The sequence below is a fragment of the Poecilia latipinna genome, unplaced genomic scaffold (genome assembly GCF_001443285.1).
Source record: "Poecilia latipinna isolate Pla-1442-1.1 unplaced genomic scaffold, P_latipinna-1.0 Scaffold2497, whole genome shotgun sequence".
NCBI classification, from domain to species: domain Eukaryota; kingdom Metazoa; phylum Chordata; class Actinopteri; order Cyprinodontiformes; family Poeciliidae; genus Poecilia; species Poecilia latipinna.
The window spans coordinates 44528-70350 of record NW_015115113.1 but is presented as its reverse complement, the minus strand read 5'-3'; the positions used below and the strand labels follow the sequence as shown (position 1 = coordinate 70350).

General features: G+C 39.5%; 1 protein-coding gene across 3 annotated transcripts in view; it reads left to right on the top strand.

Moving 5' to 3' along the window:
- The first annotated feature begins 329 nt into the window (after positions 1 to 329).
- Positions 330 to 25823, top strand: part of LOC106938052 (RNA-binding motif, single-stranded-interacting protein 3-like) — a 65275-nt gene continuing 39781 nt past the window's right edge. Inside the window, exons 1-2 of one of the 3 annotated variants that reach the window (XM_015019879.1) lie at positions 333 to 1897; positions 1999 to 2447. In XM_015019879.1, coding sequence (XP_014875365.1) covers positions 2373 to 2447 — 75 coding nt within the window. In that variant the 5' untranslated portion in view covers positions 333 to 1897; positions 1999 to 2372. Of the gene's footprint in view, positions 2448 to 25823 lie in introns of all 3 variants that reach the window. The other 2 variants (XM_015019880.1, XM_015019878.1) reach the window with 2 other exon arrangements.

The window sequence follows — 25823 nt, the reverse complement described above, 5'->3', positions numbered from 1 at the left end:
AAATATCTGGAGACATTGCAAAAACTGATTTCACAAGACATCAAGTTGCGTAATAATCAGCTACTTTTACTTGCTCTATGTCTGTTTTAAAGAAACTTAATACCAACCAAGAACGGAAGTTCAAAAGATTAATCAAGGACACGAAGACTCTGTGCACTCTCATTAGGTAATAATAGCCAATAAAAGCCACCCAGCCAATAATGATATACAACAAGGTCGAAGGAATTCCTATATAGCCTCCTTATAACTCTGCACGGACAAGCAGCTATAGACGGATGGAATTCCTATAAGATATCAACATAAACCTAAACATCATAAAAGGTCCCACACAAGAACTTGACGTTGGAAAGAGGGTGATCTCAGGCTTGTTGGAGAGCAACTGACCATAAGAAAAGAAGGTCGTATCTTGGAGAAGGGTGCATTTTTGCATTCTGTTCCTGTGCCCTTTTTCCTCTGCAGTGTGCTTGCATTGTTTGGCAACCCTTCTCACACTTTCACTCACACACACATAGACACACACATATACACGCATACTGCTGTAGTCAGAGGGCAGAAGAACCTTTTCATGCATGGCTCACTGTGCTTATGTAAGAGCGCTACTTAAACCTGGTTACATGATGTAACAGGCAGCACTGTGTCAGTGGGTCACTGTGCCACACAGCCACTTGACTCTGCACCCTCTCCAAGTTGTGGCCTTTTGCTGGGCATGTGAATGGAGCGTTGTTGTGGGCTTTTTGCCTGGTCATACATGTCAGAGTTTTCTTGCATGAGTGAAATGTTTTAGGTATTAAAACATCCTCGGAAATTTGATTCAAGCTTTGCTGGACCTACAACGTGCCAGTAGTGGGGGTCTCTCTCTGTTTCCAAGTTGTGTGTTGCCTTCTCACTGGGCCAATCTCAGACTCTTCATTCTTTCCTCCACATCTGCTTCCCCAGCCGGACAGTCAGTGCATGTCTTTCTCAGCCTCCTTTGAGAGCAAACGCACTCACACAAACTTGAAGGAGGGCAGGACCGACCACTCCCACCCTCCTATAGTTCCGTGATGAACACAGAGGGAGAGAGAGAAAGACACAACGGGGAGAGGAAGAGAGGGATAGAGGGAGGAGCGTAGCTGCGCCGAAGCCTAGCCCCTCTATGCCTCCGCACGCAGAGCGGAGCAGACGCCAGCAGCCACACAAACACGTTCCCCTCTCAGTTACATGCACAGTCACACACATACCACACCGCCGCCGCCGCTGCTTCCACCACCACCACTACTCACACACACACAGTCACAGACACAGTGACGGCTGCCAGGCTCAGTGGGAAGCAAACCGTCAGGGAAAGAGCCTGAGAAGAAAGAGAGGGATCGCCGAGGGGAAGAGAAGAAGAGAGAAAAGAGTTGAAGGGGCACCTTGTGGATGAGGAGGGATTTTCCGTTTTTTTCTTTTTTTGTGAGAGAGTACGTCTGGATAAGGCTATCTGCCTTTTACCGAGGCTTTTTCCTCTTTGCTCATCCTCCGTGCAAGACTCCAGCGATATCTACCTATCTATCCCTGGAGCTTAACAAAAGAGGGAGGGAGTGAGGGGGGAAAAAAAACAGTCACAGCTTCAGCTCCAGACCACCCTCTCTCCACCTCTACTCCTCTTCCTCCTCCTTCTGTTCTCTCTCCGGTTCCACATCCATGTGTGAGTTCATCGCTGATTCCAGTGTCTTTTGAGGATAGAGCAAGAAGGACGCCGTGTGTTCTTCAGGATACAGCTGGGCTCCCCTTGGGATCAGGCTCTTCATCAGATTTAAGAGGGGGAAAGAAACAGGGGAGACTGGATAAAAACGGATAAAAGAGACAAAAAAGAGAGAGAGAGAGACATTGGAAGACAAATTGAGGGGCATGTTCAGGGCACCAGAGAAGAGGAGTGAGTCTAATTTCTAGTCCACATAGTGTCAAGAACCGGGACGCAGAACGCAACCATTCATTCCACATCCTTCTCTTCCCTCTCCTCTTACTCCCTTTTAGTCCTGCGCTTCAGTTTTTCTTTATTGTTCCCTCTTTTGCTACTGTCTTTCTGAATTTTTGCTCTCCTTACCCCACACATCTGTCTCCTCAACCTCTCTCTTCTGCTACCCTGGCTCCACGCTTTCCAAACCCTCAAAACGACAGCTCCTTGCAAGCTCCAATCAGGCTGAGATCCCATGCACAGTGCGTTCTCCTGCCCACCTTGTTTGCCGTGCATCTAACACCTTACTAGCAAGAGAAGAGCGCTCTCTCCTTGCATCCACTCTTGGAAACAGCCCTCCTGAAGGATCCAGGCCAGTGGTTGGAAGTGATTGTACCCCAACCTGTGAGCTTCTATCTCCAGCCTCCAGGACCTTCGGTTGGATTCTAGCTACATGGGAAAACGTTTGGAGCAGCAGCCAATGTACCCCCACTACACCTACTACTACCCCCACTATCTCCAGACGAAGGTAGGAGAACCCAGCCAAGTTGACCTATTTTAATACTCGACTGCGCAAAATTTATCTTTCTATCCTGTAAATGGCTTAAACCCACATCACAATTACTGATACTTGCTTTTTATCTTTTTTTTTTTCAGTTTTACTTGTAACTATGTAAAGCTTAAGCTCAATCGGAAATAAATCCACATAAAACAAAGTTTTTAGTTATTTTTCAAGTTCCCCAAGAGGTTGTAGACATTTGCCCCAAAATGGACTAAATAAAGCTGTTTGAAGAACACATCCTGAAAGAAAGGGAAAGATCTGAAATTCTGCACTTTAGGTCTTGTGAGGAAACAATTTGGAAGGTGTCAGACTAACTGCTGGACGTGTTTATGAAACAAAACAATGCCTTCCCCCGTCCTCCATCTGTCTTGTAACCAGAGGACACCAGTGTCATTCAGTTGGATCTTTTCTCTTCTTCCTTTCTGGGTTCTTGACCCTGTCCTCCCACCTCCAACCCGCCCCACCTCCCACCAGCTGGAAGTTCAAGTTCAGGGCAGGGGGCCCTCACTTCCCCTTCGGTGCTTTTTTTTTTTTTTTTTTCCCAACACCTCCTCTTGATTTCTCTTTCTCCACAGCACCCCACACCCTTTCCATCTACTACCCATTGATGGCATTTTGGCAGAAATGATTGAATCTTATATACTGCTCGAGTTACCTAGAATGCAGGAAAAACGGGCTCACTTCTTTCTTGGTTCTTTCAGATTTATTCCAGTTCTCCTACTTGCACTTGCATGGGCTATCTTGATGAATACATTTCACAAAAGCACACACTGACACACTCTGACTATCCCACCACCAAGAAGCAGAAAATGGATTGCGAAGGCTTGATCGATTACTCCTGCATCATATCACCCGCCGTTCCCTTTGTTTGCCGCTATTCATCTGTTTTTCTCTTGCACGATAGTAAACGTGAGGAGTTGGCAGTTTCGCAGCAATATTTAGCAAACGTGCATGTGTCAGTGGGCAAGAGAGATGGGGAGTGGAAAAGGAGAAAGTCGGTGTGGGAGTCGGATGCCGTGAAAATAGAGAGATCACGCTATTGAGTGGACTCGATGTGGGAAGAGCAGGTAAAAGGAATGATTGTTGAACTGTGATCCATTCAGCACATTACAGTTTTGTTTGAGAAAGGAGCACAAACATTAAAGACTGGAGATTTTATAGCCACAATGAAAGCAAGAAGCTTCAAAGAATATGACATTTTCAAGGACTAAAACAAGAGCATTGCAAAAAAAAAAAATCTATAACCTGTAAACTTTTTAGTTTACAAACGCACACTTGATTATAAAAATTCCAATCAGTAAACTTTAGATGTAATCTTGTTATAAGGAGAGTTAACCTGTATGCAATTTCATCTGCTGTTCTATGAAAGCCTCAAAGGTTTGATAGAGAACATTTGATAGCAAGCAGCATCATGAAGCCCAAGTAACAAGCGGAGAGATCAGGGATAAACTTGTGGAGAATTTCTAAGCAGGGTTTGGTTATAAAACAAATTCCAACTTTGAACTTCTCACAGAGTACTGTTTAATCCCTCCTCTGGAACTGGAAAGAGTTGGCCACAACAAAACATGGCTAATCAGGGATGCAACCAAGTGGCTTTCTGGGAGCTGCAGAGGTCCACAGCTCAGGTGATAGAATCTGTTAACAAGACAACATTTTTTTTTTTTTATCTGCCTCACAAATCTGGAAAAATTGAACTAAAGTAATCAGAAACCCATTTTCCAGTTTTCCACAAGCCTTGCACTACACATTGTGCCTAGTATGTCCATCATTTGTTCTCTACAAGTGATGGACATGCAAAACCTTATGTGTAGCGGTAAACTAACTCTGTACATCAACATGAACATATCATCCCCATTTAATTCTGATTTATTTTGAACATTTTCAAGTGTTGGTAATATTATTATTTCACATTTTCACACATTACATTTATTATATGTTCAGAGTCAAGTAGGTGTATGTATATACTCATATATTCCTGGATGAAAGTGTGTTTTATTGAGTTAAAATGGCTCAGTCAAAGTAAGAATCTGAATATGTATCATTTTCATTCCACTTCACAATAATACATCCATTTGTGTTGGCGCACACACTACAAATGAGTGCTTATCATGACAAAATCCAAATATTGAATTTAACTTTTGCAAGGCATTCACAGAAAAAGGCAGGTTTAAAACAAGTAATGGATGTTTGATAGCTTCATTTGAAACTGTTTCATGTTGGTAGAGATTTTGACTATTCTTTAGCTCCCTACATCCCATGTCTCACTGCCACAAATTGTGAATAATGTCAGTTTATAACACTGACAAAGACACGTAGAGTCTAATGCACAAATAATGCTTTGATTGGTGGAAATAATGCGTATATAATTACCGTATTAGGTAAACTGACAAAGCAAGATTTTGAATTATACTGATATGGCTCTGAAATGTTTGGTTGAACCACCTCGACATACTTTTGCCTCTTTTTTTTTGGCTCTAAACAGTTGAATTAATCTGAAAAATTACTCACAGGATTTTGGCAATCACATTTGCATTTCATATTTTGAATAGCGTCAGCATCTTCCACTCATCCGATGATCCCAGGCTGTCTGTGTTCACATTTGCAAGATGACTGATGTTTTTAAGGATGCGATCCAGACAAACAAACAGAAGCTGGGAATAATTTCTTAATGCACATCAGGGATTTGGTTGTCATAAACAACGTCTCTAATGACAGGCGTGCCTTTTTCTCTACTAAACTGGAAGAGTAAATATATAGACAGCTTCCCGGCAGCAGTAACGGCTGCCACTAGATTTCCCCTTCATGTAAAAGACAGTCGAGATAATGAACACGTCGTGGAAAATAGTTTGTTCTTCAAAATAAATGTGAAAATTGCTCATTATTGTTTAGTTCAGGTTTAAAGCTACAGTCGGTAAGTTTTTCTAAAAAACGTGTTTTGATTTGTTACACTGTAATTATGTCCTGACAGTATGACATGAGACAGTCTGAAAAGATCAAGCTCCTCTGCCTTCTACCTGTGGTCCTACAAATACACCACTCAGTCAGAAACCACCAATCAGGGTCAGGAGAAAGGTCTTAGCACTGTTAATGAAGCTTGTGTATGCACTGCTCACACCCTCCCACTTGCTTTCTGCTATGCTAAAGCTCCGTCGCCACATTGGGGCCTGCTGTTAATGAGCAGGCTAGCAATTGTGGCAACCGATGATGGTGGATAAATGGTTTTCCTGTAACAGTACATTGTTTCTCTGCCATTAACACATTGAGCAGCGCGTACACACGTTTTATTGCCAGAGGTAAGGCCTTTCTCTTGGCTCTGATTGGTTGGTTGAGACTGGGAGCTGTTCATTTCTGCAGATGGCAGTAGGACTACAGAGGAGCTTGATTTTCTTTTTTTTTTCTTTTTTTCACAGATCGTATGTCTCATGTAATACTGCCATAACATGATGACAGTTTTAGCAAATGTGCAAAAAAAAAAAAAAAAAATCCATCTGTTTTTAAGACAGGTGCAAGATGGCTGGTATTGTTTTTGTCTTCTATTAGTGCTGTATATTTATAACTCTGTGAGTTTGATTTTTGGTCAATTGATGTCCAATATTCAATCCATAAATTTACTTGTAATTTTCATCTTCAAAGCAAAAACATACAGTACTATCTTGACAGAGCGATGTGGACTTTCCCAAAACTGTTCAAAGAATCAGTTATCTTTGTGTATGTAAACTTGTGACTTTAAAGAAAGTGGAAAAAAAAATCTAAAAATAAATTTTTATTATTGTAATATCGAGCAAATAGAAATTACCTCCTAGTAGTTTTTGTTTTGCTGTGCTACCCAATGGTTATCATTGGTCCTCATCTGGCCACCATTTTCATTTACTTAACAGCCAAAACTGCTAAATAGTTTTAGCAGTTAAGTACCTAAAGGCAATGAGGCAGCACAGCCCATTGTCACACCTTACTGTGTTAGGTTTACAGCAAACAAAGTTGTCTCCTGTTTATTTTTCTGTCATAAATAATAAAGCAGTGTTTCACTATCATTTCAGTAAAGCTGAAGATTTATTCAGTGATCCGTACTTTTATTACCTAAGACATTATACCACATGCCCACGTAGGTGGGATTACCTCTGGTGTTTGATGCATGCCTGTCACCCAGTTTTATGTGTACAGATGTCTCCATCCCACATGGCTCTCTTGTTTCCATGATTTATCTCCATCCTATTCAAGGTCATGTAATTTCTCTCAAGTATCTGCAACAGGCATCTGGCCCGGACCATCACTTCATTTCTTACACCCCATCCATCCCTCAATCCACCGCTCTTCCCACCAGCCCACTCTGCTTTTCTTTCTGCTGTCAAGGTCAAATCAAATTGGATCCTACCTCCACCGAGTGTACGCTCTCAGCTGTGGTTGCACTGTGAAGGGTGCGTGTGTGTTTTAGCAAATACGTTTGCAGATAAATAAAAGCTGCTTCTCTGTGTGCGGTTTGAAGCCGTGACTGTACATGAAAAGGCAACTTTTCCTCACAATTCATGTGTGAGACTGAATGCATTTGTTCACTTCTGTGTGGATGAAGCACTGGAGCCTATCATGCAGGTAATACGAGTGTGGGGTCTGAGCAGTGACTCCCCCCACCCCCGCCTGACCCTGTTCACAAAGCAGCTTGCTGTCATTAAAGCTCAGTGGGTCCCAAAAGAACAGTGTTGTGTGTTTAGCGCACCAAGAATAACTCGCTTATACATCTATATGGATCTTGGCAGTGGCTTTGTAGATCAATCTAGCTGTGTAAGTCTGACTTAAAAAGTCTGTGTGTAGGTGTACAGTAGTTCTTTTTTTTTTTTCACAAGAACACGCAACAAAACAGACTAAACCTGCTGCATTTACTGTGTGATCTGTGTTGAGCAGCTTCTTTTGTTTTGCTCACATTTGACCTATTGTACTATGCTGAAGTGTGAACATGTCTTCATTTTTTTTTTTTTTTTTTATCGCGTTGCAAACACAGTGTTTTCGGTGTATTGTGTGTGACAGGCCAACATGGAGTTGAGCATAAGAGGATGAAAAATGATATAAATTGAAAACTGCAAAAGATGTCAAGCTCAGACTGGATGAACAGCGTCTTCAAATTGACTGGATTTAATTAAGGTTTTGAGAGGGATTTTTAAATAAATGAATATGGTTTGTCCCAAACGTAGCCTAGTTCTGGCTACAGGTGTAAGCATTGCTGTCTTGCTTAAAAGGGAACCTCTGGCCCAACCTCATGATTTTTGAAGGCTTTCCAAGTTTTCCATCATGACTGCTCCATGTGTAGCACATCCATCTTCCCACCAGCTCTGAACTGTTTGTCCTTGAGAAAAATATGTCCACATCATGATGCTGACACCTTCATGTTTTACTGTGGGGATGGTGCAGTGTTAGTTTTCTGCAACATTCAAGATTTGACATGTTGGCCAGACATTCAATTTTGATTTCATCTGATCGTAGTGCCTTTTTACGCATACTTCTTGTACTTCAAAAATACAATATTTGAAGGGATAATGAATTTTAATTGACATGCATGAGTATTTTGCACACCAGTAAAATATTTGCTCTTTTGCATCGACTCCCACTACCCTTGATGCCCACTCCTAATACATAATTTATTGGCTGAGATGGCAAAAATCACAAAGAGCGATGGGGGGGGGAGGGCATTGTGATAAAAGAAAAGAGCCGTATTATAACAAGAGGATGGCAAAGGAAAGCCATGTAGCACCTAGCGAAATGTTCAAAAACTGGGAGATTTTTTTTTTCATAACCCAACCCTGCTTAATATTTCTGCACAACTTTATGCCTCATCAATTTTTACTGAGATTCAAATTTAGAGAAGAAGACTATTTATTGATGAGATGATGCTAAAGGAAATTGTTTCCAACATGATTTTATTTAGTGGTGTTACACTAAAGGAGGGTGAATACAAATGAATACTACGTTTCCTAGATTTTTAAAGGAAAAAAAAATGTAAATGCATCGCATTAATTCATGGTGGTCCTTCACATAAAATATGTGAATGTAACACGACAAAATGTGAAAATGTTGCACGGGGTTCGAATACTTCTGCAAGAAACTTAATTAATTAATTATTCTTGACATAAACCCTCTTTTCTCTGTTAGAGTGCAAGCCCTCAAACATACTTGGCTCCTCACACTCAGGCACACAACACATGACCTTCCTATGAACGCAGTTATTATGAAATGACCAGCTTAAACCAACAACGATAAGCCAGCCAGATGACGGAGCCTGTGTAAAAGGATTGCTCTCAAACACAAGTTTGCTCTTGCTCTGCCTCCATAATGGACTATAGGTTCACTCAGTGTACATTAGCAGGGAGTGTGGAGGGACGGCATGTCCTCTTGTACAAACTCAGTGTTCCTTAATCAGGACTATAAGAGGGTAGGAGGGGATCAGTTGAGAGCTGATGCTCGCATACTGCTCTCTGAGTTGTGTAAATCTGTTCAGGGGGATACAAAAGATTCTTGGGATTTTCCTAATTGCCACATGAGCTGCTTTCATTCGGGGTATTTCTGACGCACGCTCTCCTCCTCACCAATCATAAGAAATTACTGAATAAAAACATCTTACTACTAAAAATAATAAGCACATCGAATATTCCCATAAGAAAATCTGCTGGCTTGTTATTGTTGCTGTGATCTTTGTTAGTGTTGTCCTGTGGCTGTGCTGGAATGCGTTGGCACAGCGAGTTTTAAGGCAGTAACAATAAAATCTGAGATCTTGGCTTTTTATGAAGTCAAAAAGTGGAATTCATTATGAATATGACTTCTGGCTTGGAAAAGGCAAATGTCCTTTGGCGCACCGGTATTACATATTACTCACTTATATTGCTCGGTACCCAAACTGAGATCTTTCACTGCGAAGCGTCAACCTGCTGGATACCTCATTTAAACTGTGTTTAGACTCGTATTAAATGTGCGAGTTACGTCATCCAGACAAATTTAAGTCCAAACACTTTTGCCAAAATTAGGTTTCATAGCTGTAGGAGCAGCATGAGGAAGGCAAAGTTCACGTCACACAACGGAGTCCTGCCTCTTCACATTAAGGTCCTTGTTTATGGATACATTGCAGAACTAACCTGTAAGTTGTATAAGAAGAAGTCTTTCTAACATGAGAAAAGGAATCTTACCAAATGTTTAACTGAAAGCACATGTTCATTAAAGTTTTTGAAATTTCACAAGAATATATAAACTTTTTTTTGGATAAGAAATGGATCAGTTTTCCACTGTCAGTTCCTCCCTGGCTTGGAAACACACTTGAGCCAATTCCACTACCAACGACTTGAAGCGATTTTCCGTGATCTGCGTTATTAAAATTTTTAGGTCGTAACTTGGAGCTTACTCACCTGAAACAACAAGCTGAACGTCAAGATCACAGACGCTGAAGTAAGATTAGCTAATGTCCAAATCCAAGCAGCCCAAACTCCACTCATCGTTATGGGATGCAGGTTATAATACTAGTATTAAAACTTAATAAAATACATTTTAAAAAATTACATATTTATATATATTTATTTTTCTTGATTGAAGCAGCTCAAATCATGATTTTTTTTATTGTACTGCTACAGCGCTAGTCAATACACCTTTGGCTAGCTCCAACACACTTCATTAAATTGGTGTAAATATAAATAGAGACTTGCACTAATTTCTGTAGCAGCCTCCTAAATGCACATATATTTAAATGCTGCGTCATCCAGCAATAAAGCAACACATACAGAGCACTAATTCTTCAGGACTGGACCTCTTGTCTGACGCTTTACTTCATACCATCTAGTATTCTTACACACAGCAAATAGTTTTAATGATTACAACTGCAGAGGCATATTTTGGAATTGGCTCTTCATGGCTCTCATACTAATATTGACATTTCTTCTAATCTCCCTTTAAGTCTTTATTTCTCTGATCTTCAATCTGTGCTACTGAACCTTGTATATTTCTGTGTGCAGATCTTCATCAGAACAAGCACACGTGAAGCACATCTAAACGTAACTGTTCTTCCCACCGGTTTAAAATCTTTTCATCCTCCGATGATGATTGGATGGAGATGTGAATCTTTGATGAGTATCACAAAGAGTGAGATTAGAGCGTCTAAAGTGGGCGGGGGATGCGGCGGGGGGAGAAAATAAAGTGGAATTATCAACCAGCCGATCATCAGCTTGCCACAGATCAGTGTGCTAATATGCTCAGCGGCACACGAGGAGCTTTAATTAAGGTAATGAGAAACAGCATTCAGCTGATATCAAAGTAATGACACATGCGGACACGCCTGGACATCCAAGTGGAATATCGCCTGTCTTCAAAAATGAGCTTTTCACATTCAATTACTCTCCATCATGCTCTAGATAAATGTGGTCAGTGGTTGGCTTGGCTGTGATGAGCAAACATAAAGGCGGAGGGCGGTGGGGGATTGGTGGGGTACTCATAAGATGGAAGTACAAATCTGTAAACACAAGGACGGCACAAAGAAATTGATTAACTCATCGTCTCATCTTCCGTTTCATATTAACTTTCTCCTTCGTTCCTTGACTCCCTCTGTGGCTGTGTCCCCTTCACCCCCCTTACTCCCCACCCACCCTTTCCCCCTCTTCCTCAAACATAAAGAACTACGCCTCAGCCGAAAGTGTGACTATAAATTATGCAGCTCACATCTTGCACACGCACCGACAAGGAACTGTGTGTGTTTAGCGGGCAAAGTAAACAGGGGATAAAGGGTTTATGGCCGTGCATGCATTCTGCCCAGGCCCTGTTTCTTCTCACACATCTGCCTGTCTGCATCGGTTGGAGTTTTACAGCTGACAATATTAGCATGTGCACTTTGTTTAAGGAGCCATCCGTTCTGTTTGGATTTCAGCCCTGATCTCAATAGCGTTGTGTGCCAGTTTCGACGCGAGAGAGTGGCCTTATGTTGCCGTCTTTTAATGCCCAACCAAACACTCACCCTGGTTTTTCTATGCCCCTTTCCCTGTCTTTCTCCCACTGTGTTCTGGGCTCTCTCTCCCTCTCTCCTGCCATCTGTTCATGCTGCCTGTAGTTTTTACTGCATAAAAGGGACTCTCCTAACCACCCATATATGTCCATTTATTACTCTCTGTGGGCTGTTCTATTCTGGTACCAGTGTTCAGTAGTGGATGCTGACCGTTGCCCCACTGTGCAGAACAGTGTTGGAAAAGCTTCGGCAGGTCGGCACATGCACAGAGCCGTGAGAGGAGCTCACCCTTTGCAGTTTCAGGAATAAAAGATATGTGGGAAGAGACAGAGAGAGAGAGAGAGAGAGAGAGAGAGAGGATGAAGCAGGGAAGAAAAAACAAATCTGAAGTAATGGGGAAATAGAGTGAGACAAATCAAAAAAAAAAAGAGAACAGATGGTGGTGGCAAAAAAAGGGAGAAAAAAAAGACAGATAATGTTCCGATGGGAAATAAGAGTGATGCTGTGAGAGAGATTGAAGTTGCAGACTTGGTCAGGGAATAATGGGGCTGCTGCATTTTTAATAGTTGGCCACTTTGTAGCGACCCTTGTCTAATGGATTCTCTTCCTCTTAAAAGCTCCTGTCAGAGCCTTTAACCTCAGACAGTTATTCTATGGAAATTACCCAGAGCTTCAACAGTCACCAGCACTTCCTCATATCAGCGTCATAATCTAACCGGTAGCCAACGTGCTACAAGTCTAGTTTGTACACAGATGTCTTGGCAGTTTAAAGCTTAGATTACAAAGAGCTATGATTTTCAAAATGTGCTACTAGCACAATTTGTGGTAATTGGAGAGCCTTTGGTTGTGCTCAATGGAGATATTGAGCTCAGCTATCTTGAAGGGAATTATGAACAAATTAACTTTTGATGTAGAGTTGGGAAACCCAGAACCATCTCAAAACAGAAACGCAGTGAAAAACAATTAAAATCTTCTGGTATGTAAGTGGAGAGTGGTGAACCAGGAGCACATGTCGTTGGATGTCCATGCTTTGATCTCTTTACCTCTGAAGTCGATATTTGGAAATGGGAATAACATCAAACCCAACTTAGCTGTGTTCCAATTCAGGGAAAGTCCACTGAGATTTGATCATTGATATGCTGGCTGACCAGGCTAATTTCAATTAGCCAAACAAGCCGAGAACAACATATTTCCTTGTGTTTTATACCTTCAGACAATGTAGCAGCAAACCCACCAAAGAATATTGTTTGGTATTTATGTATATGAACAATTTGATGAGATACAAAATGTCATAAGTGATGACATTTTTGTTTTTGTTTGTTTTTGTTTGTTTTACTGTGGCTGTCACTATTTTAGGTACAAGGCAGCCATATTTAAGAGGGCAGGGAGAAACCATTGGTTTTCTCACTCTGAATGTGTCTTTGTGGTAGTCTGTCTTTCTTTTTCTCTTTGTAGAACAAAGTGTAACTAAGTGTGGATCTATGATTGTACAAAAAAAGATTGCTCACTGAGATGGCTCTTGTTAAAGAAAGTTTGAGAAGCACTGAACGAGACAAAAAGAAGCCACTAAAAACTTCAGGTAGGAGGCTCTGACTGCCACTTTGTATTTTACAACAGGGTACATGTGAAATAATACATTTTCTGTAATCCAGAATGGATATTTAGAATGTTTAAGGTTTAGAATGTTTATTCCTTAGCCTTTTCGTTTCTGTTCGGTTTTGTTTGTTTCTTATCCAGCTTTTTTGGGGGCACCAACAGGAGCCAGTTTGTACAGATGGCTAGACAATTCAAATCGACCTAAGGGACATTTTCTACCCGCTTTGACAACTGGTGATGCAAAATAATTTTCTCCAAAGTCCACAGTAAGGAAATAATGTTTACCAACAACAGATTGCTCCTGGGTGTCTTGGTTCTGTCAGCAGTTATATTTCAGAGAGCTGACTGTCCCAAAGAAAGAACAGAACTACAAAACATATTCAGTATCCTGATAATATATACAAGGTAAAATATTCATCAAAGATTTTTTTTTGTTTTAATGTCTCCATAATTCATAATAATAGTTCAATAACAGAAGACATAAGCTGATAGGCAATGGTTCAAGGCATATAGGTACAAAAAGAGTTTTTACAAAATGGAAGTAGGAAAAAATTAAATGGCAGCATTGAGATACAAACTAGAGGCTATGAACTGGCAAGATTCTGAATTGCTTAGAAACCTAAAACTCTGGGATGGCATTTTGTGATTATTGGCTCTCTTACACAAAATAATTTATTATTAAATAAAATCGTAGGAAAATCTCTGGTTTTTCAGTGTGACAGGCTCACAGATGTACCTCACCTGACCGAGTCTGAGTCTAATAATAAAAAAGATACATGTAAGTTACTGGCATTCATTGCTGAAAAGAAAAATAGGAAATCCTATCTTTGTCTCCTTTTACCTTTGAGTTCAGATCAGGATTTTTTTCTTTAAATAGTCTATAGTTGAAGTGCATGCTTTTCTAACTCTATAAAGGAATTAGTTCATAATAGTCTACCACTTTTTCTAAAATTCCTACAAGCAATTGAGTTTCCTATTATCTAACTCCCTTCTCTCTGAAGTGTTCCAGGAACAGACGAAAAAAGTCTAGACAAAAAAAAATAGAATAGCTCAAAACAGAAAAGACTTTGTTCATAAGGCTGCCATGTAATGAAGAGATAACGAATTGCATGTGACGTGTCTATTAACTTCCCTAGTGGACCTCTGTGGACAGTCAGTATTTTTATCTGCAATCAGAGTTGTGTTAACCTGGGCTGCTTCCCTGCAAAATCTGCAAAATGCAACAAGACCGTCCCCAAAGGAGGACGCCTCCATCCACTCTGCAGATTGGGAAAGTATTTTAAAATAAAACAACCAGTCAAGTATTTTGTCTGGGCTTGGTTTTACTGCTCGTGATGTTGTAAGCTGTCAGGCAAAGAGGCGTCTCATATGAATGTAATAGTTACTGAATGAAATGTATATGTGTAAGAAAGATGTACTACAGCCTGCAGAAGAAGGGAATGTGTAACAGGGCGAAAAAAGTGCTGAATAAGGGCTGAACGGAGAGGTGCTGTACTGTAATCCAATTGCACGTTAAGGCAACTGGAAATCCAGGTGAAAGTTAAACAGAATGACAGACTATGACCTCTAGCTGTTTGCCGTCTACGTGTGCCGTTTTCAGGCAAAAGACGTGATAGCATTTGTTTTTGATGATGTGCAGAAGAAAATACTGTCGTAATGAACAATCAACAATATTCTACCTTTAAGACACGGCTTAATTGTAACACAGATAGTGGTCTTCAAAGCTTTATTCAGAGATGCTGCAGCTGCAAAATATTTACTTGGCATGAAACTCAAACGATATAAAACTTGTCCCGTGGTGTAATAAACCCCTTGATTCAAATATCAAAGGTTTATTTCTGGAGCACAGTGAATGACTACAAGTCTGTCTGTTTCTGTGTTTCTTAAGCTCATGTGCCTATTTATTCAATAATGATTTAGCAGCAAAAAGGGGTTTTTGAATCAAATTGTTTCTTATTTTGTCAGTATGTAGTTTTTGATTAAAATGTGATTAATTAATTAGAGACTCTTAGATTAACTTGCTTACAGATTTTATTGAGTCCCATCACTAGTGATGAAGCTTGTGATATAATTCATGCACATCGCTGTCAAGTTCGATGGAATTTCACCATCAGACTTTATAAAGTGCCCATGTCAAACCAAGTACAAATTTTAAATAAATGACTGAGTTAACATATTTGCAAATGTTCTGCATATTTATTACCTACACCTACATTCTGCCATAATCAACACTTGGAATTTCATGGTCACCCACTCACACAGCACTTACAATCAGGACACATTTTTTTTTTTTCCGAAATGAATAAAAAAAAAATAAAAAATAAAATAAAATCCTTAAGTGTGGATGGCCAAATATGGGATTTTATCTGAGTGGTGGATGGAGCAGTTATTTGTATCCATGCAGTGCGTTAAATATTTCATTATAACAATCAGCATGGGGAATTTGTGCGTTTCCCCGTTCTCATTTTTCATTCATTGTCTGAAGTCCCAGATCGCTGTGTTGGTAGGGCTCCTTCATTGGTGGGTGGGTGGGTGATCCCCACTCCAGGGACCATCGGCATAATTGAATGAACGGCTTGAGGGATTTTTCCTACATGTTTCCCTTCATCATGCAACCCTGCAGTGAGCTTATGTCTCTTTGTTTGCTCTTTCTTTCACTCTTTGTAATTTTTTTTACGTTCAAACTTGTAACAACATAACAAATATACAACTATTTGAAATAAAATTCCACAAGTTTAAAGTCTCTTTCAAGTTTCCTATTTGGGGGTTGTAAATTGTATATTTAGTCAATTCTGAGTTTAAATTGGATTGTTTTTGTTTTTAACTGTGTTATTCCATGTGCAGAGCAACCAATCAAGTATTTGTCTTTTAGTTAAAAAGACAAATAAAGTCTTTTCAGGCAGAATTAAATACATATGGCATCCTGGAAGAGTGTTTCAGTTTGCAAAATTTTGTTAATCCTTTAATTTATAGTAAGAGGAAATACACAGTTAATCAATTGACTATTGGCGTGTTGGTTCCCCAGCTGTCAATCATGCACGTGCATGAACATGATCGACAGCGCTGAGACCCTCCTCCTGGCTCTGATTGGTTGTGTCTGTCCTAGAGGTTTTCTACTGGGATCCCTGGGAGAAGGCACAGGAGCTAGAGTGTTTTAATATTTACATATTTAACAAATATGTAAAATGCTAATTTTTTATAAAAGTTGCATATTGTGGTTTTAAAGAATACCATTTTCATTAAACTGTGTTACACCGAGTAACATCCACTCACAGTCTGTGGTTTCTAAGAAAATCATTACCCAAATCATCGGATTACCTTTACCAACTAGCATTCCTTACATTTGTTCCCTGGGTAAGCAAAATTCACACAGATACTACTAATGTGATGTAAAACAATAAATGGTTTCTACCTTCTTCCGTTGCTCTAAGGTTCATATCGAGCTCTAACATTGCCGGCAACAATTTTTAGAAGTATACAGGAGTCAGATAACAGTCTTTGCTCTGCAGAAGAAACGAGGACCCTTGACCTCCATAACCCTGACAATGGTTCACTGCCAATGTTGGGGACCTTTTCTGATAGACACTGACCACTGAACACCTCAGAACTAAATCTTCTGGCCACCACATTGGGGATCTTGTCAAACTCCATCAAATCCTTCGGTTTGCCCCTTTTTTCTGCTTCCAACACATCAACTGTGAGAAGAAAACGTTGATATGCTGCCTAATATATCCCACTAATGGATGTCTTCAAGACATTATAGGTCACTTAGTCGCTTCACCTCTTATTGGTCAAAATGTTTTGCCTAATTGGTGTGCAGCAGTCTTAGATGCTGATTACTTCTGTGCATAGTATGCAGTGGAGTTTAATAATCTATAAACCATTTTGTTTATTTCTTGGTACCAGTCATTAGATTGCTGTTCAAAATTCACATTGACTACAGAGTCAGGATTAAAACAAGATAAACTGATCTTCCTCATATCTTTCAATTAAATATCCTTCAAGGTTGCAGGATACAGAAACACATCTAGGTATTTGCAAATCTTTCTTGTTTAATCTTTCCAGGAAGAAGTAAATGACTTGGAGGGGGGGTGGGGGGTGGGGAGTGGTTGCGTAAGTGCCTAAATACACATACTTGTGCTTTCTCAAGCGTGTTCAATGAAAGATAGACATGCAAGAATTAAACTCGGCATGAAGAAATCCATCACATTGCTGGATGAAGCACTTGGACATGAGCAAACTGAATGTTGCTTGCCAAAATGACAGATGCTGTACAACCTGATTTCTTGAAGTATGCTGCATCTCCAATATGTATTCATTCGTTAGGCTCCAGTGGCCTTTATTTAAGAGTACCTGGATCAGTACAACAGAAACGAAAGGAAAGGGAAGTATCAAACCAAGTTCAACCACATTGAAGAGTGCATTTGCACATATTGCACGTCCACTACCAAGTGAGCCGCCCTGTCCCCACAAATATATATTCTTTTAGAGACTTGTATTTTATTCTTTAATCATGTATATTTTTTTAATAAGTGGCATTTCCAGCTGGATCTAATAGCAATAAAAACAAATAAAGCCCAGATTCTCTCCACAAAATACAAAACTCCTGTTAATTCATGCTTCAGTAATTGGGACTTCTCTTTAATCCCGTAAGTGTCTGAATTTAATGACCACCACTTGCAAATACAATTCTAAATTGCTTGTGTGTCTATTTATATATATATATATATATATATATATATATATATATATATTGTTTCTTTTTTCTAATCAAGAAGCTCATGGGGACGACGTCTTGAAGAAAATACTTCGCAGAGTTTGCCCTCTGCACGCTTTATCTCTCACTTTTCAAGAAAAATATATAAAGAAGCGCAGCTAAACTCCATAAAACTGCCACAGTATTTGCCCTTGAGCACAATTTAGCTGGGTTACAGACAAGCTCTTGTCTCGGAGCCAGAGGTTGCTGGCCAGGCCAAACATCTCCTATTCCCTGCTAATGAAATCCTGAATAAAACTCTTCACTACACACACACAGACACACGCACACATACATATCATTGCACAAGTACAAACACCGAACCCATACAGTCTTAGCCAGGGATTACTTTATGAAAACACTTCTTTTCTTGGTCTCCAGTCAAATTACTTCTGGGAGCTTTCATGCTTTAATCTGAACTCCATAACTTTACTTTTAAGCACACACACATGCCTGTATATTCAATCATGAGGAAAATAAATTACAGCATCTTTAAAACTCGATATCATAAAAAAAACAACCCTTATCTATCCCAGGCTGTAAAATTATTAAAGTCCAACCTCAATAACCCACAACATATCTCACGCTGACAAGTAACTATTAAACTGAAACACAAGCAAAATAGAAATTTTGGATTAAAAAACATACGCACTTAAAAAAGGTTAAATCGCAGCAAAGTGCTGGTTATCGAGTAGTTAACCCACTCGATTAACTGTTCATGTGGGAGAGACATCAGCTTCCCCAGGTGCCCATCAATCTGGAAAGAGTTTAAACTTATTCCCAAACAATTTGAAATCCATCATGCTCCACCAGGGGTTGTCCAAGTCCGTTCCTGAAGGGCTCACTTTCTGCAGGTTGCGGATGTGTCCCTGTTCTAACACACCGTATTGAAATGGTTGAATTACTTTCTCTCCATGTCACCGAGTTCTCCAGAGACCTGGGAATGAACCGTCATTTTGATTCAGGTGTGGTAAACCGGGGAGAGGCATAAAATCTGCGAGACACGAGCCCTTGAGGACTGACCTTGGAGATTACCGATCTAGAATGAGAATTTTTTTTTTTATTCACCAGTAGCTAACATTAAGGGCAGTTGGTAATCTTCACAAAATTGGACGAGCCCAGCAAATTCACCCCAAGGTCGCACCATATGATTTTCAGAGAACCTGATACAAAAAGCATGAGGTGATTTTAAAACTTTACAGGCCTGAAAGAGCATCTTCAAATGTAAGGTTAAAGACGTTAGATTAAAAGTAAAATCATAAAAGCACAGATTGGTTGGAAAGGTTGTCATCTTCTTTCAAAAACCACTTTGAGAACCTTGTTAACACCAGGGTTTATGTTTTATTGTCCAGATGCATAAACCACTGGACTTAAAAAAATGGTTTACGTTTTTTAGCGTCAGTATAGCTTATACTCAATGAGAATGATTTTAGGGTTTGGTTTGAGCTTCTGACATCCAAACAGAATGTTTTCTTTTTTTTTTTTATATGTTTCTGTAAAAATTCAAAAAAAGCATTTATTTTTGGTGGTACCAGCCACTGGCCAGTTCAGCTGCATGGGAGTTGCTCTAAACATTTTTTTATCTGCATTCAAAGTTTATCCATTCACACTGCTGGTCCGAGACTCGCTGCCTTTTTCCTGAGCCGTATATTATAAGTTTCATCACGCCGACCTCCTCATGTGTGTTATGCGTTTTTGCTATTTCCTGACACACACACACACACACACACACACACACACACACAGATAGGTCAAGGGAGCCATAGTGAGAGATAAACAGAAACTAATACCAAAAGGAGAAGTGAAGCTCATGTATGTGTTTGCAGGCCACGTTTGCAGAGGGTGTAATCTAGCTGTGTGGGTCTCAGCAAATTGTTGATTTAAGTGGAAGTGGAAGGAGGAGATGGGATAAAAGGCCTTTCTAGATTAGGCTGGAGCACACCACTGAGACGTGTTTTCTGCCTGGCTTTTCAGAATGCTCCAAGCTTGCGTGTGTGTGTGTGTATGCGTGTGTGTGTCTGTGCGTGTGAGATGAGTAGTTGTGTGACAGAGTTCGAAATTGGTTTGTGCGTAAACTGTTGGATGCAGTTACTCTGCTGCTGATATTGGTGCGGCTGCACAGTAAATCAGCAGATTAGCGAAGCCACCAGAGCAACTATAATACCACCGAGAAGACTAATCATTGCTCTGACATCACAGTAATATTCTGTCCTGCACACAGTGCAGTTAACCCCGGGATGTGCTGTTATAAGGGAGAAACTCTGAGGTTTTACGATCACTCAGCTCACACCTAATGTCTGGGCTGGACCTATAAATTGCAGGCGGTGTATCTGTTTTCATCGTTATTTTTTTTTTTAAAACGTTCCTATAACTTTACGCTTACTACATATATGTTGGTGTAGCACCAGCTATATCACTCTAAACACTCAGAAAGTCCAGTGCTTCGAGTTGAAGTAGTCCCTCGCAACAACAGATTTTGCCTGAATCAGTTTCAGATCCGTCGTTCTACGTTATTCTCCCTCTGTGTGGGAGTCTGACAGCCGATGGTAAAAATAACACTAAAAACAATCTTAAAAGGTCTAGGTGTGTTTGATTTAACTCGAGCTAAAAACAGCTTGAAACAGCTCGGATAGTATTGTTTTTGAAAATGACAAGCGATCCAACGTCTTGTCTTTTCATATTTCAGGTATCTAGTCTATTGTTCTGCAGCAGATGTTTAAAGAATGACAGGTGCAGTCCTTTTAAGGGCTGGGTGTTTTAAATATAAGTGGCAAAGCTAAAAAAAAAAAAAGCATTATGGTGAATAGAGACCCATGACGTCTGAGCAGAGATGTTCACAAGTCATATTTTCCAATCCAAACTTATTGGATTGGAAAATAACCCAATCCTGTGGGCAATGTTAAGTCGAGTCTCCATCTTTTGGTTTAAAGTGATGTTTCAAGTCTCTCAAGCCTGTATGTTAGATTAAAAATTTTTATCCTAAGGCCTAATTTAGCAAATTAACTTTTAACATCTTAAGCTCTAGCTTTTTCAGAACACCCAATAAATATAGTAAGTAAAAAAAAATTATTAAATGGATATAGCTTTTTTAAAATTTTGCAGGAATACCTTAAAAAACTCAAGTCTTGAAGAGCTCATTTCTCTGTTTTTTGTTTCATAAGTATGATTAAAGTTTAATTCTCACGCTTGGTGGATAATGTTTGTAACGTTCCATTATTCTTAAATTAAAAAGACTTTTAGCAATTGCCAATAAATGGCTAATTTAACATGTCGTCTTTGTAACATCATTTTGGTCAACTTGGACATTATGTTATCGAATCTGAGCCACTGTGTGCGTTTGGGTTGTGTTGATATGGTTGCTTTGATTTTCTTTTTCTGTGTTTTCCAGAATGAAGTGGAAATCTTTGTCTTGCTTTGGGATGATCTTTGGTGTGAATTGGAACCATATGAGTAAATTTGAGTTCAGTTGTAAACAAAACATGCAGTAAAATGTGCACATTTTTCCAGAAAAATTGGAGCGGACAGACGTGTTTTTTCCATCACATGTGGTTCAGTTCAGGAGCAATTCACTTTTTTCATTGATTTTGCTTCCTTCATGAATAATTAAGACCGTATAGGCCATCTATTTTTTAAAAAATCATGCACTTGTTTATGTCTGCATATGCTTAGTTATCTGGCGCTGAAAGTGTTGCCTACTGGATGTGTGTATTTGCAGGCCTACTTAGTATGTATGTGCATGTGTCTGTCCTTGTGGATGTTATTCAGAAGTTCATTAGCACGTACTTTGTATATTTTTATGCAGCAGGCTTTTACAGCCATGCAAATGTACTATCAAGCATTAAGACACTTTTATCAAAGCGTCACCTTGTTGAGGACTCTGCATAATTGTGTCTGCGGGTGTTTCTGAGAGTTTCCTGCTGTAATTTGTGCAGTTTTGGGGGGCTGACCTGTGATTTCGGTTGAGTTTCAAAGTCGATTGTCACAGGATTTTAATAAAATGAGATCATTTGAAAGTGGCTGTAATTATAAGAGGAAAAACGTTATAACATTTTGAATATATTTAATTACTAGTCTTATTGCTATTCTGTTATTTTTTTATTGGATGCCTGTCAAATATATCTCTTAAATATATGTAATTTCATCCTGATCTACAGAAAACATATGGAACTATAAATGCAGAACTCTGACCATAGTGGGACTGATATCTGGCTCTATTATAATCCCTTATTGCTGCATTCCCTGACAGGAAATTTATACATTTTGTCTCTTGAATGTCTTCTTGTTAATCTATTTTTATTATGTTGCTGTTTCACTTACTCTGTTTATTTTATACCAACATCTTACCCTGTTTGCCCTTCTTTATCATGTCTGAGCTGTCGCTGAACCCCATCTGCTTCCTTCAGGCTGCGTCAATAGTATGAAACTGGTTATCTAGTGATTTCTCATTGGTTTACATTTTTAAATGAGTTCCAAAATGTCAAGCTGTTCCTTAAATCAATATTGTTATTATTACTTAAAGTATTCATTCAGATATTGTGTATATTAAGATTATTTTTAAGGGTGAGCAGATCGGTTTTTCCCACAGTATTATTACCCTGAGTAAAACCACCATAGTTTGACTGAGACATTGGGACTGTAAATGTTAATACCGGTATTTCAACCACAAATATTTAACTAATTTAATTTAATATTCATTTTATCTAACAGCTTTTGTTTAAACAGAAAAGCAGAAAATACTGCGACTGCTGCTAAATTCATTCAAGACATTTACTACTAACGTTATCAAGAATAAATGACTTTTTTTATTTTATTTTATATTTGATAAATAGTCTTAATATGTAGATTAAGCTTTATTAGTTACTGTTGCATTGAATAATATGTCTTTGCCAATATTTAACTATCAGATTCCTTGTATGTGAGAGTCTGTTTTATGCGCTATAGAGTCATTGTTCCTGGTGTTTCCTAAAAAAGACTGGATTGTCAGAATAACAACAAAAAAATATTTTAGGATTTGAAATAAAAAATACAACAGGGTCCATTATCTTTATTGCTTTTCAGAAATAAATATTTTCTTCAATGTTCCTATTTGTCTGATTTTCTTCATTTAGTTGTAACTGCTTCTAAAATGTCAAAAGTTGACATTTTAGAACGTCGCTATAGAGTCATGACTTTTGATTTTTGTTGTCACATGGAACCAATCAGAAAGGCAGAAGTTGTCAAACTAGTGACCTAGTAGGATGTAGAGGAGAATGTTTCTGACCTTATTTGTCCATCCCACGTTGAACTCATTTCTTACATCTGATGAAGCCAACAAATGTTGCGTTAAGACGGGAACACACTCTCCTTTTTAGAAATTGATTGGCTCTTGCTGAATATGGCTGGCCACTGTTACACTTTTTATTTTTATCTATTCTAACAGGCTGTGCATTCAGCATGGACAATACGTGGGAGAGCCATCTTTTCTTTTCTTTTTCTTTTTTTTTTGACAGGCTCATAACCGCTACCCATTGCACCATCAGCTGTTTTTCCAACACACAGGAACACTCCTGGGAGACATTTCCTAACCCTGTCATAAAACTGAATTCCTCAAAATCTACCTTAAACCTGTAAACAGCCCTGCTTAAAAAAAAAAAAAAAAAGTTTTACATCTTCAGTTTGAGGTTCTAGTAGTCAATCTGGTAGGAGTACCAACACACAGAGCAGCTGCCGACTGTGGCATTAGCTGCACTGGAAGCTCCGGGTCCAACAGGAGGCACGTTCAGTGCACCACTGTGACAGAAAATACTGACTGTAGCACTCTTACCAATACAACCCTAGAATTATCCTCTCAGCAGATGTCTCCTGAGAGCTCCCTGTCTCTCTAAAAAAAAAACCCATTGATGAGGGGGGACACTCAGCTTGGTTTGTGTGAAACCTGTTTTCATACAAGGTGTCAAGTATCCGCTGATCTTTTTGGGGTGGGATTGAAAATGACACAGATATAACCTGATAATATAGTTGTTTTTTTGTTTGTTTCTTTTTTGTGGACAGGGTAGAATCGACTGAAATATTACAGATTATAAACGCTGATCAAAACAGAATAACCCTGAACAACCTTTCTGCTGGTAGATATAATTTATCCGAGTGGTACACCCACATCTCCCTACAATAAACTTTGAGTACGTCATAAAGAAACAGCTATTTTAAGTCATTGGTTGTCAGAGCAGGCATGAAATGTCTTCCTAGTCAGTACAAACTGAACTCTTTAAATGAAATATCTTGTGGCTCCATTTTGTACTGAAAGGTTCCAGTGGGATCAATTGTTCTGTAAGATTCTCAAAGGGAACCTGATGAGTGATGAGAGAAAAACGGTCAGAAGAAAAAGAGCAGTTTTTGCAGTTATTTTATCCCTTTCATACATGAATTATGATCCTTCGTGTCAGTATTTTTTTTCCCCATTTTTTAAATTTTCTTAAGGCATAAAAAAAGGTAGGCAAAAGAATTTGTAAAATTTTTTTTTTTTTTTTTTTAGATGATCAATTGTAATTTTCTCCAAATACAAAGTTGTTATTTGAAAAATACATCAGCAGTATTGTTCTTTAGGGGTTATCAGATGTCACAATATTTTTTTTTACCTGGAAGAGTCGTCTACAATAGAAGGAGGGAGCGGGTCGGTTGGCATGCTTTTTTTGGCTGTCGGCCATATTGGATTTAACAAAAATAATTTCTTGCATTTGCAGCTGATGGCCAGTAGTTGATAGTGTATTTTATGATGCATTAGTGTCCACTTCAGTGGTCTGTGTGCATTTATAACATACAAATCCACAAGAAGCACAAGAAAATGACTTCTAGATAGCTGTCCTCTGTAGTGACCACTGTGGATAAAAGAATTAAAGGAGCAACCTCTCTTTTTTGGAGTAAGAGTTTCACACACGTTCAGTGCCATTTTCCTACCTCTGCAGCATTGAGGTGTACACCATCCCTCTCCCTGGAAGATAGATATCCCCAGAGAAGCGCTATGGAAGACTCCGTTCTTTTTAAAGTCAGCATGGCAGGCGGAAAGTTGAACTGCAGTCATATTTTACCCAAGCACAAAAATATGGACTTTGTACCACTCACCCAGAGACATGAAGTCTAAATGAACTGCAGATTGAGAGGGAAACGCAGACAGAGGGGAAGTGGAGCTGACAAAAGTATGGAGAGGCGAAACAGAGACAAAGCAGCAGAGACAGACTTTTTGTTTTCTTCCAGAGTACAACCACAAGCTGTTGGTCGCAGTCTGCCAGCCCAGCTCAACTCCTCTGCCACAGATAAGCTTTTGTCAGGCTCTGTGTATGCATATGTGTGTGTGTGTGTGTGTGTGTGTGGACATAATTCATAGGCATAACCAAATAGAGATGTAAACATAATCTGAGACGCTCAAACACAAAAGGAGGAAAGAAAAGGGAGGGGAATTGAATTATAACTCAGCACTCACCTGGATGCGTCGCCACGTGTTCATGTGTAGGTGCAAATTTTCTATGTTCTTCTTTTCTTCAAAATGTTATTGTTTGTCCAGTCTCTGGGCCCCTTCCGCTCTTCTCTTCTTTTTGTTTCTGCTTTCAAGCAAGCAAGCATGATTCCTCTCGTAGCTAATGTGCCGTGACATTTCACGGTGCAATAGAGTTTGGGAGATGCAAGGGATTCTCATGCTGCCAGGGTCTGCGTGATAACCTCGCCGTCTGCGTGACTCGGGACTGTGGCAAGTCTGCAACTCCGGTTTTTATCTCACTCTGGAAATCTAATTCTCAAGGCAGAGTTTTCGATTCCCCCACAAAACAGGCAACATAGGCGACACATCGGGAGTCTCTGGTAAACGGCTGCTGTCACGCATGTTTCTCAATGCTCTCGGATTCAGAAACATGCTGTTAGCAACACATGATTCACAGACTTTATGTGGCATAGACTGTGGTCTGAGATTAACTCTTTTTTTTTTGAGTTGTGACACAGGTGACTGCCACTGATATCATCATAGGGTATAGAGTGGCACATTGTGAGGATGTATAGGCTG